General features: G+C 43.6%; 1 protein-coding gene across 1 annotated transcript; it reads left to right on the top strand.

Annotated features, from left to right (window-relative positions):
• The first annotated feature begins 16,002 nt into the window (after positions 1–16,002).
• On the top strand, positions 16,003–16,941 carry LOC138387395 (olfactory receptor 13J1). The gene has a single exon (XM_069474419.1). It carries the CDS (start codon positions 16,003–16,005, stop codon positions 16,939–16,941), a length of 939 nt encoding a protein of 312 aa, XP_069330520.1.
• Positions 16,942–17,924: the final 983 nt, after the last annotated feature.

Genomic DNA, 17,924 nt, shown 5'->3' with positions numbered 1-17,924 from the left:
TAGCAGGATGGGGAGAATGGTCTACAAAACCTGCAAAATCTGAGTACTCATGAAAACATGACCCCATTTGCACATAGGCTAGTTAGGGCTGTGAATGTTCATGTTACGAATATAAACGTGCATAGACAAAAGTCTGAAGAGCTACACAATGCACTGTTACCCGGGCTTCTCTCTGAACAGTGAGTTTATAGGTGATTGATTGTTATTTTGGCATTTCTATATTTCTAAAACGTGCAGCAATAAACATTGTACTTGTATAATAGTGAAAGCAACAAGAGTTATGGCAGCTTTAGAAAAATATTCAGAAAGAATTCTACTCAACCACCCAGATAGAATAGGTCTGAATGATAGAATAGGTCAAGTGACCCCCTGCATCACCAAAGATGAGAGCAGCCAGACACCAGAATCATACGCTCCATTGGTGTCACTTTAAAGATGCCAACGAGTGGAAGAGGTGTCCCAGATTAGCTGTCCTCAGGGACATGTGGGGGCTGATTAATCCAAGGGGACTGCTTTCTCCCACCTCTCCTGGATATCGTGGGCTTCTAGACATGCATATGCGGTAAACATAGTAAACTTTCTTGAGCCTCAGTTTCCCCTCATGCTAAATGGGGCAAAACTTGGAAACGGGTTGAATCTATGCAGTCTAAGTTTCATTGCTCTCTGATTTTGCTCACTGTAATTTTCTGAAACTATTATCTAAGGATAATTGTGACACTTAGAATTATATTCATTTATTTAACTAGTGTCTGTTGAACCAGGCCCTGTGTTTGATGCTGAGGCTGGGGAGAAAAAAAGACACAGTCCACGCCCTCCAAGAGTTTTTTACCCAAGACAGGAGACAGAAATAGAAATTACTTCGACACTGTGTACATTCTAGGACCTAATTGTTCACAAGAAAAGCACAAAGGAGAGTCATTCATAAGTGATAAACGCCTTTCCTTTTCCTTCCCAACAGACTATTTTAGTAATTGCTTCAATAATTAAATTTTACAAACTTATCTCATTTAAACCTCACAACAAACCTACTGTCCTCACATTACATATGAGGCTTAGAGAGGCAAAGCACTCGCTCTGAGTTGGACAGTAGTAAATGGCTGAGCTGCCTCTAACCCAGCACAATGTCGCGCTAGGCTGAGAGACCTGAGCAGAAAGCTTGCCCTCTGAGGGGAAAGAGAAGCCATGTCTGTCTCTGAGAATCCACAGGAAAGGAAATTCGGGCTAAGGGCACAAGAGGATAATGAAGAGGAAAAGAAAAGAACCTTTCAGATGCTTTTGTCCTAAATTTGCAAAACTCCTGATTAGGCTTTCCTAGAACAATGTTCAAAAGACAGTCATTTCCTGAGGGGGTTTTCAACCTATCCTACACACACTTTCAAAAAAAAAGTCTTCTAGAAAGTAGACAATGATCAAACAATGGTATGGAGAGATGGACAGACAGACAGACAGATATATGATGAAGCTAATGTAGCAAGTGGTTAGCAACTGTAGAGACCGCGTGTTAGCATGTGGCTATTCACTGTACAATTCTGTCAGCGTTCCTTTATGTTTGAAACTTTCCAAACACGAAAAATGTTGGGAGGAAAAAGTAGGCAATAGTCAAGTGCGTGGTCCCACCTACTTGGGAGGCTGAGGCTGGAGGACTGCTTGAGGCCAGGAATTCGAGAGCAGCCTGGGCAATATAGTGAGACCCTGTCTCCATTAAAAAAAAATAGGTAGCAATAGTTGGGGGGAAAGTAGGTGAACAGAGTTTCCTAGTGCTGTCCGATATGGTCGCTACTAGCCATATGGCTATTAGGCACTTGAAACTTGGCTAATCTGAGTTGAGATTTCTGTAGGTATAATACACATTCCAGATTTCAAAGACTTAGTACACAAAAGAACATAAAATATGTCATTAATAACTTTTTAATTCTTGTCTACATGTTGAAATGATAGCATTCTTTCATATATTTGTGTTAAATATATTATCGGAATTCATTGCAACTTCTTTTTACTTTTTTAATGTGGCCACTAGAAAATTTTAAATGACATCTGTGGCTTGCATTGTATTTCTACTGGACAGCACCACACATTGTACCTGGTGCTCTGGACCAAGCCCTGTGGTGGGGGAAGCGGAGATGAATCAAACCCAGTCACTGACCTCAGAGAGCTGAAGCTCTGGGTCCTGGGAACAAGACAGACCTAAAAACATCAGATGATTTCAGCACCTTGTTATCTCAGTGGCTTCCGTGCTTGTCGGTGTCCACTTAATGCCTTTGGATTAGGCTTGGGGCATAGCCACTTTCCTAGAGAACATGCGGATATATGTGGGGACATTTGGGATTATCAAGATGACTGGTTGAGCAGTCGTGTGCAGAAGCCAAAGATGGCAAATACCCTGCAATGAGTGTGACGGTCCTGCAGGAGGAAGACTTGTCCTTCCTAAACACCAGTAGTGCATCTGTTGAGAAACCAAAAAGTAGAGGCCAAGTAACACACCTCTTTGTGCCCTCCGCTTGAGGACTCTGAGGCCTATTCTCCAACCTGCACTGGGACATCATTTCTACAGAGGCAAGAACGAGGAACTTCCTGGGACACTAAGTCACACAATCCAACTGCATGCCTCTGCACAGGTAGGGAAAACACCTGGGACGATCCAGAACACCCAAGGGCTTGAGTCCCAGCAGGAAACTTGACTGGTTATGAAGACTGCAAATAGCAGGGTTCAATTAGCCTGGCTTAATTGGCCTTCCGGGAGGCTGTTCCCCAGAGCTCAGCACACCAGCCTTTAGCATCAGGCCCTAAAATGCCACAGCAACAGAACATTTCCGGGGGTGGTGCCCAGTGACAGCGAGTCATTCCTCTGATATAATCTTAGGGGCTGGAGCTACGGAAACTGGGGAGCTTGGGTGGGTGTTCCACGCAACTCAGGTTGAAGGACTTGGAGGTCCCAAACCTCAGCAGACCCCAGAGAGCCGTGGCTGAGGAACAAATGAGGATGTGAGGACTTAGAGAAGAGAAGAGGAGCATGGTCAGCTTGTGAAAGGATCAGAAATCCATTCCCAGAAGAAGGTACAGAGGTCCAGGCAAGAGATGATGGGCGCCTGTGCCACCACAGAGGCAGGGAGAGCAGCCGGTGGAACAGATTTAAAATATATTTTTGAGATGGAATTAAGAAGACTTTCTGACTCATTTGATGAGAAGCACTGAGGAGAAGGAGGAGCTGAGTATAGCTCCTGTGTATCCGGCTCAAGCAACTGACTGGTAGAACAGGCAGGAATAACTCTGAGAAACTTGCGGTGAAGAGGAGGAGAGCTGGGAGGCAGCAGCTGGAGGGCGGGTTATAGCGAAGAGGGTTTTATTATAAATGTGCAAGAACATTGAGCTTTATATTCTCAAGAGAGTCACCAGGGGAGAAAGCTGGGATTCAGAGAATAAGGTCCTTGAAGAAGAGAGAGGTTTTAGCGTCAGGGACAGAGGTGGGGTGGGATGTTCTGAGATTGATTTCCGGTCTCAGTGCCTGATGTCATGAGCCTCCTGGTCACTAGAACCTTGAAGTGACCTTTCTTGGGCTTCATTTCTCTCTCTTTATACCCACATTTAAAAACATTTTTAAAGCTATGTGCCGTTTACCAGAAAGGTCTAAAACACAAGTAAAATTACAGAAAAGTAGAAAGCAAAAGGATAAAAAAGATATGTAAAGCATATACTAACTCAAAGAAGGCTGGTATAATTATATTAACAATTAAGTAAATTTTAACACAAAAAAAGATAAAGAGGGTCTCTATATAAACATAAAAGATTATTTTTGGCTGGGCACGGTGGCTCATACCTATAATCCTAGCACTCTGGGAGGCTGAGGCAGGAGGATTGCTTGAGCTCAGGAGTTCAAGACCAACCTGAGCAAGAGCGATACCCTCTCTCTACTAAAAATAGAAAAATTAGCCAGGTGTGGTGGTGCACACCTGTAGTCCCAGCTACTCGGGAGGCTGAGGCAGGAGGATTGCTTCAGCCCAGGAGTTTGATGTTGCTGTGAACAGGACTGACGCCCCGGCACTCTAGCCCAGGTGACAGAGTAAGACTCTGTCTCAAAAACAAAAAAAGATAATTTTCACCAGGAAGATCTACCAACTCTAGTCTTATAACATAGTGTCAAAATATATAAAGCAAAAATTTATAGAACTATAAGAAGAATTTGACAAATTCACAATAAAGAAAAGGATTCTAACACATATCTTTAAGTAATTGAAAGCCAAAAAGTCAGTCAGGATTTAGATTTGAACAAACTAATTATGAAGCTTGATAAAATGGGCATATATAGAAACACTACCCTCAACAAACGACACAGTATTTTCAAGCACACAGAAGATAATTATGAAGAATGACCAGAGAGTAGGTCATAAAGCAATACTCAAAAAATTTTAAAGGATGGGTATTACACAAACCACATTTGATGACCACAATGAAATTACATTAAAAAGCCAGCTGAAATCAATTAAAAAAATTAAAAGATTTACCCAAAAACCTACATTTGTTGGGAAATTAAGAAATATACTTCTAAAATAATTAAAAGAAATAATAATGGGTTGGGCACAGTGGCTCACGCCTGTAATCCTAGCACTCTGGGATGTCGAGGTGGAAGGATTGCTTGAGGTCAGGAGTTCTAGACAAGCCTGAGCAAGAGTGAGACCCCCTCTATATTAAAACTAGAAAAAATTACGTGGGCGTGGTGGTGTCCACCTGTAGTCCCAGCTATTTGGGAGGCTGAGGCAGGAGGGTAGCTTGAACTAAGGAGTTGAGTTTGCAGTGAGCTGTGACGACACCACTGCACTCTAGCCCAGGGAACAGAGTGAGACCATGTCTCAAAAAAGAAAAGAAATTAATGAAATATAGAATAGTAAAACAATAAAGAAAATCAACAAAACCACAAGTTGAAAAGATCAACAAAATTTCAAAACTTTAGTTAGATTAACCAAGAAAAAAAGAGAGTAGAATCAAATTACTAGAATCATAAATGAAAGAAGAGACATTACTACTGACCTTACAGAAATAAAAAGAATTATAAAGAAATACTATAACAATTGTTTGCCAAAAAATTTAGATAACTTAGATGAAATGTACAACTTTCTAGAAAGACAAAAATTACCAAAACTTACTCAAGAATAAATAGAAAATCTGATTAGACTTATAATAAGTAAAGAAATTGGATTAGTAATCAAAAAGCTACCCACAAAGAAAAGCACAGGCCTAGATGTCTTCACTGATGAATTTTACCAAACATCTAAAGAATTAATACCAATTCTTCACAATCTCTTCAAAAATGTAGAAGTGGGTACCAAGAACATTCAATGGAAAAAGAATAGTGCTTTCAACAAACAGTGTTTGAACAACTGGACATCCAAATGCAAAGAATAAAGTTGGACCCTTATCTCACACCAAATACAAAAATAAGTCAAAGACCTAAATGTAAGAGCTAAAACTATAAAATTTTAAAAGTGCAGGAGTTTTCAAATAAAAGGAACAAAAAAAACTCAGATAAGAATGAGCTTGGGACTTCCAGTGGGGAGGGGGCAGGACCCCAACCCATTCGTGCCAGAAGTGGTAAAAATGAAATTAAAAAAAAAAAAAAAAAAAAAGAATGAGCTTGGCTTGTTTAAGGGAAGAAAAGAAGGACTATATTGTTAGAAAAAGAGAGTGGAAGGGGAGTAAACAAGCAGGAGAATGGAAGAGGTGAGCACCACCAGGCAGGTGGTCTGGGGTAGATGACACTGGATAGGATGAGGTGGTAGTAAAAAAGGAGAAAGGCAGGCAGATTCGGCACATGATTTCCTGGTGGAAACAAATAAATAACTCCATTAAAAAGGGGGCAAAAGACATGAACAGACATTTTTCAAAAGAAGAGATACAAATAGCCAATGAGCATATGAAAAAATGCTTAACATCAGGCCGGGCGCGGTGGCTCACGCCTGTAATCCTAGCACTCTGGGAGGCCGAGGCAGGTGGATCGCTCAAGGTCAGGAGTTCGAGACCAGCCTGAGCAAGAGCGAGACCCCGTCTCTACTAAAAATAGAAAGAAATTATATGGACAACTAAAAATATAAAAATTAGCCGGGCATGGTGGCGCATGCCTGTAGTCCCAGCTACTCGGGAGGCTGAGGCAGTAGGATCGCTTAAGCCCAGGAGTTTGAGGTTGCTGTGAGCGAGGCTGACGCCACGGCACTCACTCTAGCCAGGGCAACAAAGTGACACTCTGTCTCAAAAAAAAAAAAAAATGCTTAACATCACTGATCATCAGGGAAATGCAAATTAAAACCACAATGACATACCACCTTACTCCTTCAGAATGGCTATTATTAAAAAGTCAAAAAACAATAGATGTTGGTGTGGATGCAGTGAAAAGGGAATGCTTATACACTGTTGGTGGGAATGTAAATTAGTACAACCTCTTTGGAAAACAGTATGGAGGTTCCTCAAAAAACTAAAAATATGCACTCCTGAGATGTTAATGGAAAGAAAAGAAAACTAAAAATGGAACTACCGTATCATCTAGCAATCCCACTACTGGGTATATATTCAAAAGGAAATCAGTATGTACAAAGAGGTACCTGCACTCCCATGTTTATTGCAGCACTATTCACAATAGCTAAGTTATGGAATCAACATACTAAGTGTCCACCAGCAGATGAATGGACAAAGAAAATGTGGTATATATACACAATGTAATACTATTCAGCCATTAAAAAGAAATCCTGTCATTTGCAATAACATGGATGGAATTGGAGGACATTATGTTAAGTGAAATAAGTGAGTCACAGAAAGACAAATACCACATATTCTCATTCATATGTGGAAGTTAAAAAAGTTGATCTCATAAATAGCAGAATAGTGGCTACTAGAGGTTGGGAATGGTGGGGGAGAGAAATGGCCAGAGGTTGGTTAATGGATATAAAATTATAGCTAGATAGTGGGAATAAGTTCTAGTGGTCTATAGCGGCAGTCTCCAACATTTTTGGCACCAGGGACCAGTTTCATGGAAGACAATTTTTCCATGTACTTACTGGGGGGATGGTTTTGGGATGATTCAAGCACATTACATTTATTGTGCAGTCAAACCTCTCTGCTAATGATAATCTGTATTTGCAGCCACTCCCTAGCGCTAGCATCACTGCCTTAGCTCCATTTCAGATCACTGGGCATTAGATTTTCATAAGGAACATGCAACCTAGATCCCTCGCATGTGCAGTTTACAGTAGGGTTTGCACTCCTATGAGAATCTGATGCCACTGTTGGTCTGACAGGAGGCGGAGCTTATGCGGTGATGCGAGCAATGGGGAGCAGCTGCAAATATAAAGTTTCACTCACTTGTCCACCACTCACCTCCTGCTGTGTGGCCCAGTTCCTAACAGGCCACAGACTGGTACCGGTCCAGGGTCCACAGCCCAGGGGTCAGGGACCACAGGCCTATAGCATGTAGGGTGACTACAATTAACAACAATTTATTGTATATTTTCATATGGCTAGAAGAGTGGATTTTGAATGTTTTCAACATAAAGAAATGATAAATGTTTGAGAGTATGGTATGCTAATTACCATGGGTTGATCATTTCATATTACATACATGTACCAAAACACTACATTGTATCCCATAAATATGTACAGTTATTATATGTCAATTTCAAATAATAATAAAAGCAAAAGAAGAATTTTTTTGTTTAAACATGTACAAGTTCTGTCTTCCACAACTTTTCAGGAAACTCTCCAAACAGCTGTTGAGCCTCCAAACTGGGCTGGTGCCAGGGACTCAAGATCTTTCTGGACCAAAGTTGGGACATAATTTTCTGATTTATAAGTTTACTAATATGAAAAGCTATCCAGATTCATAAAAGTAAAACTACATTTGAGGGTCTACTCTCATTGGAAAAGGCATAAAGATAATTATAAAGCTTAGTGAAAAGGACATAGTGAACGGACTGCTGGATTCTGAGAGAATAGATTCCTTTAACACAGTTACGGTCTTTTCCCTCAGGGTCTCCTAGGAATGAGAAACTAGCAGAGGCCAAGGAAGCAAAATAGATAGACACCTCACTGAGGCACACAGATTTTATGTTTACCAGATTCCTAGATCTATGACACTGCTGCCATAGTCATCTGCCTGGGCAGGAGCCATGGAGTCCAGGATTTCACAGCTGTTCCAACCCCATCCCCACAGGTCATGGAGAATGGCCTAATGGCCACCAGGGGGCGCCCGGGAGCTGGAGCAGGTTAGCTCACCTCAAATCAATGCAGAGTCCATGACAAGGATAACCTGACAAGGAAGAAGGGTTCATCCCAGAAGTACAAAGAGAATGCAACATTAGGAAAAAAATACCTGGATGTAAATCACTTCATTAACATATTACAAGGAGAAGAACCATGTGATCAGGACACAATAAAAGACTTGGATTAATGGAGAGACAAACAATGCTCTCGGATGAGAAAACTTGATTTTGTAAAGATGTCAATTCTGTCCCAAATTAGCCAATAAATTAAAGGCAAAGTTCCAGAAGAATTTTTATGAAATGTGACAAGCTGATTGCAAAATTTATCTAGAGAAGAATATGTGCAAGAATAGCCAAGAAATTATTGCAAAAGGCTGGCAAGAGGGGATTTGGCCTAGCAGATAGCAACAGAAAGCTACAAATCACTATAAATCTATAGTAATTAAAACAATGTGGTGTGAGGACAGCAAGAGACAATAAAATTTCTTTAAAACGTAACAGTGCATCCAGAAAGAGACTCATAAACATACTAGAAATTATTACTACATGATAAAGGTGGCATTTTTAAATCAGTGAGAGAAGAATGAACTTTACAGTAAATTTTGCTGTGGCAAGTAAATAACCCTACCTCACTCAATAAATAAATAAATTCCAGATAAATTAAGATTTAAATTAAAAAACAAAATTTTAAAACTTTTAGAAGAAAATATAGAAACAAGGATGTATTTAAAATGTTGGAGATATGATGCAAGAGAAAAAAAAGAAAAAGAAAGAAATCTGACTATTCAAAATAGTCAAACTTCTATGCAAGAAAAGATATCATAAACAAAAGAGGCAAGTGACATAAAATGTCAGTTCAAGGTTACAGTGAGCTATGATCTGACCACTGCACTCCATGCTGGGTGACAGAGCAAGACCCCATCTCCTAAAAAAAAAAAAAAGAAAGAAAGGAAGGAAGGAAAAGGGGCATAGCAAAAATGATAAATAAAATACGTTTAACGTTTCTAGTAATCAGAGAAATGTAAAATAAAACAGCAAGACGAGGCCGGGCGTGGTGGCTCACGCCTGTAATCCTAGCACTCTGGGAGGCCGAGGTGGGCGGATCGTTTGAGCTCAGGAGTTCGAGACCAGCCTCAGCAAGAGCGAGACCCCACCTCTACTAAAAATAGAAAGAAATTATATGGACAGCTAAAAATATATATAGAAAAAAAAAATTAGCCGGGCATGGTGGCGCATGCCTGTAGTCCCAGCTACTCGGGAGGCTGAGACAGGAGGATCGCTTGAGCTCAGGAGTTTGAGGTTGCTGTGAGCTAGGCTGACGCCACGGCACTCACTCTTGCCTGGGCAACAGAGTGAGACTCTGTCTCAAAAAAAAAAAAAAAAAAAAAAAAAAAAAAACAAAACCAGCAAGACGTCCTTTTTCATCAATCATAATGCAAAATCAATTTTATTTTATTTTATTAATTCACATTTTTAGAGACAAGGTGGTCTCACTATGTTGCCTGGGCTGGAGTGCAGTAGCTATTCACAGGGGTGATCATAATACATTACAGTTCTGTCACCCCAGCTAGAGAGCAGTGGTATAATCATAGCTCACTGCAACCTCAAACTCCTGGGTTCAAGCAATCCACTTGCCTCAGCCTCCTAAGTAGCTGGGACTTTAGGCATTTGCCATCATGCCTGGTTAATTGTTTCAATTTTTTTTTTTTTTTTTTTTAGTAGAGGCAGGGTCTCACTCTTGCTCAGGCTGGTCTTGAACTGACCTGACCTCAAGTGATCCTCCTACCTCAGCCTCCCAGAGTGCTAGGATTACAAGCATGAGTCACTACTCCCAGCCTTCATGAAAATTTTTAGATTTTTTGCATCAAAAGGCAATATCAACAGAGTAAAAAGGCAAACCACAGAACGGGAGAAAATATTTTTAAATCAAATATCTGATAAAGGATTAATATCCATAATATAGAAAGAACTCCTAAAACTCAACAAGAAAAACCAATCCTATTAAATAACGGGCAAAGGATTGATTTTCAACAAATTGCCAAAACATTCAATTGTCTTTTCAGTAAATATTGCTGGGGCAACTAGATATTCACATGCAAAAGAATGAATCAGTTGGACACTTACTTCATACCGTATGCAAAAAAACTGACTCAAAATGTATCTAACACCTAAATATGAGTTAAAACTGCAAAGCTCTTAGAAAAAACTATAGGCATTAATCTTTGTGACCTTGGATTAAGTTTCTTAGATATGACACCAAAAGCACAAGTAGAAAAAAAAAAAAGTTAAGTTGGACAAAATTGAAACTTAAAACTTTTGCACTTCAAAAGACACCATCAAGAAACTGAAAAGATAAGCCAGGCACAGTGGTTCACCTCTGTAATCCTAGCTACTCGGGAGTCTGAGGCAGGAGGATCACTCCAGCCTGGCCAACAGAGCGAGACCGTGACTCAGGAAAGGAAGAAAAGAAAGAAAAGAAAAAGAAAAGAAAGAAAAGAAAAGAAAAGAAAAGGAGGGAGGGAGGAAGACGGAAGGAAGGAAGGAAGGGGAAGGGGAGGGAAGGGAAGGGGAAAAGAAAAGAAAAAGAAAAGACAAACCACAGAATAGGAGAAAATTTTTGCAAATCACACATCTGATAAGGGACTTGTATTTAGACTATGTAAAGGACTCTTACAATTCAATAATACAGAGACAAATAACCCAAATTATAAATGGGCAAAAGATCTGAATACACATTTCTTCAAAGAAGATATACAAATGGCCAGCAAGCATTTGAAAGATGCTCAATGTCATTAGTCATTAGAGAAATGCAATTCAAGACCACAATGAGATACCACTTCATTCTTACAAGGATGGCTATAATCTAAAAGGCAGATAATAACAATTGTTGGTGAGAATGTGGAGAAATCAGAACTTTCATACATTGCCAATGGGAATGTAAAATGATACGGCCATTTTGGAAAACAATCTGGCGGTTCCTCCAAAGGTTACACACAGAGTTACCATATGACTCAGCAATTCCAATCCTAGGAGAATAGCCACGGGAAATGAAAATATATGTCCACACAAAAACTGCTACACAAATGTTCATAGTGGCATTATTCATAACGGTCAAAAAGTGGAATCAACCCAAATGTCCATCAACTGATGAACATACCCATACAGTGAAATATTATTTAGCAATAAAAAGAAATTAAATACTGATACATGCTACAATATAGATGAACCTTGAAAACATTATGCTAAATAAAAGAAACCAGTCACAAAGGGACATATATCTTTTTTTTTTTTTTAGACAGAGTCTCACTCTGTTGCCCGGGCTAGAGTGCCGTGGCGTCAGCCTAGCTCACAGCAACCTCAAATTCCTGGGCTTAAGCGATCCTACTGCCTCAGCCTCCCAAGTAGCTGGGACTACAGGCATGCACCACCATGCCCAGTTAATTTTTTCTATATATTTTTAGTTGTCCAGCTAATTTCTTTCTATTTTTAGTAAAGACAGGGTCTCGCTCTTGCTCAGGCTGGTCTATCTTATAATTCCATTTATATAAACTGGAGGAGGCTTAAGAGGAAACGGGGAGTGACTGCGAATAGGAATAGGGTTTCTTTTGGAAGTGATAAAAATGTTCTAAAATTAATTGTGGTGATGGTTGCACAACTCTGTGAATATACTAAAAACTATTGAATTGTACATTTTAAGTGGGTGAATTCTATGGCATTTAAGTTATAGCTCAGTGAAGATGCTACTTTTAAAAAGAATTAATTATTGATACATACAACACGGATGATTCTCAAAAATAACTCTGCTGAGTGAAAGAAGCCAGATTTTAAAGCGTACATTCTGCATAATTCCATTTATGCAAAATGCTAGAAAATGAAAGTAAGCCACAGTTACAGAGAGCAGATCAGTGATTGCTGGTTGGGGAAAAGGAGGAATGGATTACCACGGGGCATGAGAAAAACTTGGGGGATAGTAGATAAGTTCATTATCTTGATTGTGGTCATCATGACTGCCTAGATATGTTAAAACTCATCAAATCATATGATTTAAATACATGCAATTATATATCGATTATCCTTCAATAAAGCTGCAACAAAAAACATACTAAAAGGCCCTGCATATATTAATAGATGATCACAAGACCTATTTCTATGTAGAGCTACACATATGCAAATGATCAGGAGAGTATCTGGATACAAACACATAAAACTAATAACAGTGGTTACTTTGGGGAAAGGGAGTGGTTTGAGGGGTACATGGAGGGCGTGAAAAGGGTGTGTCACTTTTACGCTACATACTTCTGGACTCTTCAAATTTTTTACAAGAATGTTCTATATGTCTTACTTGTGTAAATAAATAAAATGCTAATAAAGTTACCTGTGATTTAAAAATAGTTACATAAAAAGGTAATGACAACAATACCCAGGTCCAAAATAAAATGACCCTATTTTTTAAAAAAGCCCTTAAGGCTGCCCTGCGGAGGCACAGACTCAGAAAACAGGAAGGAACCTCCCTCAGGAAGTATGTTCCGAGCAGGGAGGAGGGGCCACGAGGAGATGAGAGGACCTGGTCAGACCAGTTTTGCAGTGACTGAGGGGGCAGGATTCAAGGGTGGACAACTCAGTGTCAGAGTCAACCCACGGCCGTGCTTCTGCATCGTTGAGTGAGGTGCCCGTCCCCTCTCCAGTCCGTACAATGAGGATCGGTCAAGACGGCCAGCAAGGACTGTAATTCTGCTGTGTCTCTTCATCCTGTCCGCTCCCCTATTCCCCCTTGTCCAGATTTTGTACTTCTGGAAGATCCCTATGAGAGTTGAGCCAAGACCTCTAACTCCCCACCTGGAAAGCAACTCTGCCAATCATTTGTTCACTCATTCATTTATTTTTAAATTTATTCATTGAAACTTGCTTCTGCATTCATGTGATCGCCCATCCATCCATCCATCCATCCGTTGATTCATTCCATAAACATGCCTGGACCAGCATGGGTTGGGGCCTGACCGAGGAGGATGGATCCTGTCCCTGAGCCACTTTCTCCGACTTTCCCACACCAATTAAGATTTCTAAATAGACTCTGTGTAATTGGGTCTTTGGGACATCATCCCTGCAGCACCCCACAGTGTCTAAGCTGGGCACATTTCCTCTCCTCCCTCTAAATCGCCTCGGGGATTGCGCAGTCCCTTGGTGCACAGAGAGCTTGGAAAGGTGGCGCCTGCACTTGGCCCGCCTGCTCCCCCGGGGGCTGTCGGGTGCAGCTGACGGCCCACAGGAAAGCACCGGCCACTCTACTGCCTAATTCTACAAAACCTGCCACACTTTGGAGAACCCTACTGACTTCGAAGCACTTTGTATAATTCTACCAAATTCTAAAAGATCCATTTAATTCTATTGAGTTGCAAATACTTCACTGAATTCTACAAAAGTCCAGGCAGGTTTTCACAGTTTGGAAAGCTGGGCCAATGTGAAACCCTGTGTCCTGCCCACCGAGATTCCCTGCACAGAGGAGGCTCGTGCCCGCTTTTGTAACCTGTGTCCCCCTAGCTCCAGACAGAGAAGGTCCCTGGTCTCAAATCCTCTGAAGCGTCCTCCAAGGAGCCGGGGACATGATCGGAGGAGCCTGAAGGTAAGTGAGGAGTGGGGACGCCGAGGCAGAGGAAGGGGTCAAGAGCTCTGAGAATTACTGTGGCCTTGGCTTCCCTCTCCAACTGACTAAGCAAAGCTGGGCAAGCCCCTTCTCCTCTCTGTGCCTCAGTTTCCCCATGTGTAACGAGAGGGTGGTCTAGCTGATCTGTGAGACCTCTCCCAGTTCTGCCAGGGTATCATCTAGGCTGGGACCAGCCCATGTTTGGCAGCCAGCTGCCCATTCCCAGTCTGCCTTAGCTACAGAAAGTCACAGCAAGACAGGGAGAAGTTGGCTGTGCCAGGGTGGGAGACATCCTGTGGCCGGCAGGAATAGGCACCTGGCAGGGAGTGAGTGAGAGAGGCACAAACACGGGGCCATGAAGCACAAAGGAGAGAGGGCTCGGGGTGGCCTGGGAGAGGTAAAGGAGGGCTGCCTGGGCAAGGTGCCATTCAAACTGGGTTTTAGGTGGCATTCAGCCAGGAGAGAGGTAAAGACAGGAAGGACCTTGTGAGCTCTGTAGACAAAGCTTCCTGGCCCTGCTTTGGGAACCAGAGTTCCACAGCATCTGGTCACATCCGTCCTCCTTCCCTCTTTCCCCAGGTGCCAGCCCCCAGCTGAAGGAGAGAAGAAAGAGCCAGGAGACTCAAGTCCTTGGCACACGGGCTGGGAAGCAGACGAGACACCGGGCTGGTGTGTGACCCCTGCTCTGGGGCTCCCCTGTCCTCCTGGCTCACTCCAGTTGGCTCCCTCCCCTCAGACTGCTCCTTCCTAGTGACGCCCCTGCAGCTCCTGCCTGGCCGTGGTCTCCATGCACCTCCTTCCAGGGATGATGCCATCTGCTTAGCTCCCTGAAGCCCCCTGAAGCCCCCTGGCCACACAGCCAAGGGCATGCACTGCAGGTTCTGGGCGTGTGTGTAAGAGAGCGAGAGAGCGGTGCCTATGCACATACACTCATGTGAATGACCACACACGTACACGCATGAGCCTACGTGTGGCATATACACTCGCAGGCACATGTGTACCTGTATGTCACACAGGTGTTTGTGCATTCACATGTAGGCGAGCGTGTATGTAGTGACCATATGTGGGTGTATGTATATCCCGATGGCTACTGATGTTTCCTGGTGACTTTAGGGGATAAAGTGTAGTGTATGGAACCATGAAAAGGGGAGGCTGTGGCCTGACCCAGTCACTGGGCAGGAGGGAAGGCACAATGCTGTCTCCGCCTCACCCCAGCCCTGACACAGTGCCTGTCTCTGTTGGCACTCTGTTAAATGGGGGTACCCCTCTGGGAACCCAGATGAGTTTTCTAGCTGTGCCTTGGGGAAAACTGGCAGCTCACACTCCTCCTGACCCCATGGTGACTCTGGACACTGTCAAGTTGAGGCAAGACCTTCTATCTGAAGCCCCAAGACTAGATCAGAGATTTCCTTGCTGCAGAAATGACCCTTAACTCCCAGAGGTAGGTCTCAGTGTGTAGGGCAGAGCTCTGGAGAGGAAGGAGTATCCACAGGGGCCATGCAGCCTGGAATCTGCTCGGTGCTGGAGGCCCAGTGACACCCAGAGAGTCCACATCAGGAAGGATTTAGTGACCCTTTGAGTGGCCTGACAGCAAAAAAAAAAAAAAAAGAAGAAGAAGAAAAGTGTATACATGTTAAAGCTTACGGACCTCTGATCCAGCCCATTGTTTCCCAAACTACGTTGATACCTGCAGTAGATTAATGTGTGTTCTGTGAAAGGGCGATGCATGGTCAAAGAAGTTTGGGGAGCATGCGCTCTACACTGCTTTTGGAAAGTTACAAATTACATTGGCATATTAAAGGCTCTGAGAAGTACTGCAGTAAAGAGCTTTATTTATTAATCCAGAGTTGCCTCAAATTGATTTTTCAGATTGCCTGCTAACATTTCCATTAACGTTCTCTTAGGGAATGCTGATCTAAATCAATCTTCGTTTTTCACATGGATAAACTGAGGCCTAGAGAGGGTAAGGGGATTGCCCACAGTCACAGAGAGAAAGTGTGACAGTCGTGGAAAAGACCCCAGCAATCCGCCCCTGTCCCAGAAGAGGCTCTGTGAGCTTCCCGCCGCCCTGCACCCTCTCTCCTTCCATCCCAGCTGCGCGTCCCTTCGGAACTCTTCAGCATGGAGCCGGTCAACAGGACAGGGGTGTCTGAGTTCTTTCTGAAAGGGTTTTCTGGCTACCCAGCCCTGGAGCACCTGCTCTTCCCTCTGTGCTCGGCCATGTACCTGGTGACCCTGCTGGGGAACTCAGCCATCGTGGCGGTGAGCATGCTAGACGGCCGCCTGCACACGCCCATGTACTTCTTCCTGGGCAACCTCTCCATCCTGGACATCTGCTACACATCCACCTTCGTGCCCCTGATGCTGGTCCACCTCCTGTCGTCCCGGAAGACCATCTCCTTCCCTGGCTGTGCCGTCCAGATGTGCCTCAGCCTGGCCACAGGCTCCACGGAGTGCCTGCTGCTGGCCATCATGGCCTACGACCGCTACCTGGCCATCTGCCAGCCACTCAGGTACCCCGTGCTCATGAGCCGCCGGCTCTGCTTACTGCTGGCGGGCGCCGCCTGGGTCCTCTGCCTCCTCAAGTCGGTCACGGAGACAGTCATCGCCATGAGGCTGCCCTTCTGTGGCCACCGCGTGGTCAGTCACTTCACCTGCGAGATCCTGGCAGTGCTGAAGCTGGCGTGTGGTGACACCTCGGTCAGCGAGGCCTTCCTGCTGGTGGGCGCCATCCTGCTGCTGCCCGTGCCCCTGACATTCATCTGCCTGTCCTACACGCTCATCCTGGCCACCATCCTGAGGGTGCCCTCGGCTGCCGGGCGCCGCAAAGCTTTCTCCACCTGCTCAGCGCACCTGGCCGTGGTGCTGCTTTTCTACGGCACCGTGATCTTCATGTACATGAAGCCCAAGAGCAAGGAGGCCCACATCTCTGACGAAGTCTTCACCGTGCTCTACGCCGTGGTCACGCCCATGCTGAACCCTGTCATCTACAGCCTGAGGAACAAGGAGGTGAAGGAGGCTGCCAGGAAGGTGTGGGGCAGGGCACAGGCCTGCAGGTGAGGGAGGGCGGGACTCTGCACTGGTGGCCTCCTGTTAGGTGAGGCCGGCACACGCCAAGGCCAGTGAGGACGAGAAAAAGGCAGCACACCGGGTCCCCCGATCCTGCTGCAGAACAGCTCCCAAATAGCCCTCTGCTCCTGCCCCGCCATCGCCCTGAGCCACACCACCCCCTGGGCCTTCACACCTGCCTCCTGCTGTCTCGAGACTCCAGTCTTTTCCCTCCCTCCAACCTGTCCCCCATGGGGCTTCCAAAGGGCGCCTTTATTTTATTTTTTTTTTTTCAATTTAATTTTACAGAATCAAAGAATCTAACAGTATATCTTGTTAGATACAGTATGTCCTCATAATGTATACATTATTTCTTGTACAATGATATGAAATAATATGGGAAATATTCATGATAAATTATTAAGTGAACAGTGCAAGTTAAAAACAATAGTTTCATATTTTTTTCCCCACCCCCCCTTTCCCGAGTCAGCACCTTCAAGTGTTACCACTCCCCAAACGGTGCGCAATGCACTCATTGTGTAGGCATACCCCCATCCCCTCCCCCACCCCCCACCTCAGTCTGATGTCCAATTGGTGTCGTTTCCAGATTTGTATTTAGGTGATGATCAGGGAAACCAATTTTCTGGTGAGTACATGTGATGCTTGTTTTTCCATTCTTGGGATACTTCACTTAATATAATGGGTTCCAACTCTCTCCAGGAGAACCATAGAGATGTCGTATCTTCATCATTCCTTATAGCTGAGTAATATTCCATGGTATACATATACCACAGTTTACTAATCCAATCATGTATTGATGGGCATTTGGGTTGTTTCCACATCTTTGCTATTGTGAATTGTGCTGCTATAAACATTTGGGTACACGTGCCTTTGTTACAGAATGACCAAAGGGCGCCTTTAAAAAGCACATGTGATCGTGTCACTCTTCTACTGAAACCCATCAGTGGCCCCTCCCTGGTCTCAGGACAAAGTAG

This window comes from Eulemur rufifrons, chromosome 7, assembly GCF_041146395.1.
Source record: "Eulemur rufifrons isolate Redbay chromosome 7, OSU_ERuf_1, whole genome shotgun sequence".
Classification (NCBI taxonomy): domain Eukaryota; kingdom Metazoa; phylum Chordata; class Mammalia; order Primates; family Lemuridae; genus Eulemur; species Eulemur rufifrons.
Note: the sequence above shows the minus strand (reverse complement) of the source record. Positions and strands in the feature narration are given on the sequence as shown.

Excerpts from the sequence above, each read along its gene's own strand:
- LOC138387395 (XM_069474419.1), top strand. The coding sequence starts at position 16,003 with ATGGAGCCGGTCAACAGGACAGGGGTGTCTGAGTTCTTTCTGAAAGGG.